Below are 2,273 nucleotides of genomic sequence, written 5' to 3'. Positions count from 1 at the left end.
ATCATTGTAGATCAAAGCCAAGGCTCCCAGGAAGGTGACATATTCCTGGAAGTTCACCACCTGGTCCTTGTTCCGGTCCAGGTCGTCCATCAGCTTTGCAATGTCAGCATCCTGCAGCTTCGCACCAATGGTGAGCTCTTTCTGGATCAGCTCCTTCAGCTCCTTCTTGCTCAGAGTGTTCTTGTCACCTTCCCTGCCCGAGTATTTATGGAAGATGGCCACGAGGAGGCCAATGGCCTGATCCAGGTGGCACGCCATGGCTGGGCACTGGGCTCAGAGCGCTCGGCCGGGAGAGCGTCCAGGGACCGCTATAACAATCTATTTTAAATTGATACCAACTTCAATTGCAGATGAAAGCTCTACTCCTTTATAGGTTGGCATATTTGTTACTGATATCACAAATTAATTTTTTTTTCTTTTAAAAGATTTTATTTATTTGACAGAGAGAGACACAGCCAGAGAGGTAACACAAGCAGGGGGAGTGGAAGAGGGAGAAGCAGGCTTCCTGTGGAGCAGGGAGCCTGATGCGGGGCTCGATCCCAGGACCCTGGGATCATGACCTGAGCCGAAGGCAGACACTTAACCATCTGAGCCACCCAGGCGCCCCTATCTTAGTATTTTTTAAAATCAGGTATCTTAGTATTTTCAATGGCTTCCAAGTACTGTCTAGCGTCTTGTAGTGCCTTATACAGGGAGATGGGAAATACTCCATCCCCAAATTCCTAGTTTACCTGTAATATCTCCCTTAATTTCATCTTTTGATTCATGACTTTTGCTAAAAAACAAAATAGAAACCCCAAACATTCCTCAAGCATATACACTTCCCAAAGATGTTAAGAGCAATTAGGAGCAAACAGGATTTCATGTACAAATTAGTTTGGATTATGCTCATATAAGCCAGTTAAATGGGAGTTTGTCTTTTTTTTTTTTTCTAACTGCAGTTTTGATACGCTGCTGTGCATTGTGAATTGTGGGATTAGAAGGTTATAATAGTTAAGATGCAGATATGGTAGTTGGAGGAGGTAACTCATAAAGTCACTCATTATATTAACCACATTGATTTTAGTAGAGCATGTAACATTATGTTTTTTTTTTTAAAAAGATTTTATTTATTTATTTGACAGAGAGAGACACAGCGAGAGAGGGAACACAAGCAGGGGGAGTGGGAGAGGGAGAAGCAGGCTCCCCGCAGAGCAGGGAGCCCGATGCGGGGCTCGATTCCAGGACCCCGGGATCATGACCCGAGCCGAAGGCAGTCGCCCAACCGACTGAGCCATCCAGGCGCCCCATAACATTATGTTTTTAATAAAAATACCTTACAAAAGATGCTGGGACTTGCTCAAATTCTCAATTGTTATGGAGTTTAGATATACAAATTCCAGAATTGCCACAGAATTATCTTTCATTGCATTTCAAGAATCCCTCGCTATCCAAAATCTACTTGTTTTCTGAGCTTCTGAGAGCATAGAATACTACGTTAACCAAATCAATAGGACTTCTGTTTTTTAGCAAGTGACTATCTAAAGCAAGAATTGACAAACTTTTTCTGTAACAGGTCAGGTAGTAAATATAATAGGCTTTGCAAACCACTTGGTCTATCACAGGTACTCAAATTATGTTATAGTGTGAAAGCAGCCAGACAATATGTGAATATATGTGGTTCTGTTTTAATGACTTTATGAACACTGAAGTTTGAGTATAATTTCATGTTACTTTTTTTTTAAAAATTTCAACCAATTTAAATGTAAAAATCATGCTTAGCTTCCAGGCCATACAAAAACAGGTAGTGGTCTAGATTAGTTTGCTGTCCCCTGATTTACAATGTGATAATAAGGTTTTATCTAAAGTATTTGATTTCTGGGGCGCCTTGGGTGGCTGTCAGTTAAGCGCCTGCCTTCAGCTCAGCCCATGATCTCAGGGTCCTTGCTCAGCAGAGGGTCTGCTGCTCCCCCTGCCCTCCCAACCCTGCTTGTGTGCACCCACACTTAATAAATAAGTAAAATCTTTAAAAAACAAAAAATAAAGTATTTGATTTCTGACTTCAGGTAATGGGTTCAGATTGTGCATGTTTTAATAGACTGCTAGAATGAATCTGTACTTTCAGTACTATGATACTAAATTATGTTTTTGTGATCTAGTTATTTTGACATCAGGAATATGAAAGAGTCATAAAAACAGATGGTGAGCTTGTTTTCTCATTTGATTTGAAGTTCCTTGAATATTTGATAAATTTTGCCCATAAAATGATCTGGCTTGGTGATCTAAGTGCAGCT

General features: G+C 40.8%; 1 protein-coding gene across 1 annotated transcript; it reads right to left on the bottom strand.

Moving 5' to 3' along the window:
• Nucleotides 1–6: 6 nt before the first annotated feature.
• On the bottom strand, nucleotides 7–326 carry LOC102734264 (protein S100-A6; the record flags this gene model as incomplete). Its single annotated transcript, XM_006752297.3, has 1 exon — nucleotides 7–326. A coding segment is annotated over exon 1 (252 nt), but the record flags the coding sequence as incomplete, so codon positions are not given.
• Between the last annotated feature and the right edge of the window lie 1,947 nt (nucleotides 327–2,273).

Source organism: Leptonychotes weddellii, unplaced genomic scaffold (assembly GCF_054177405.1).
Source record: "Leptonychotes weddellii isolate Sample4059 unplaced genomic scaffold, ASM5417740v2 HiC_scaffold_13570, whole genome shotgun sequence".
NCBI classification, from domain to species: Eukaryota; Metazoa; Chordata; class Mammalia; order Carnivora; family Phocidae; genus Leptonychotes; species Leptonychotes weddellii.
Note: the sequence above shows the minus strand (reverse complement) of the source record. Positions and strands in the feature narration are given on the sequence as shown.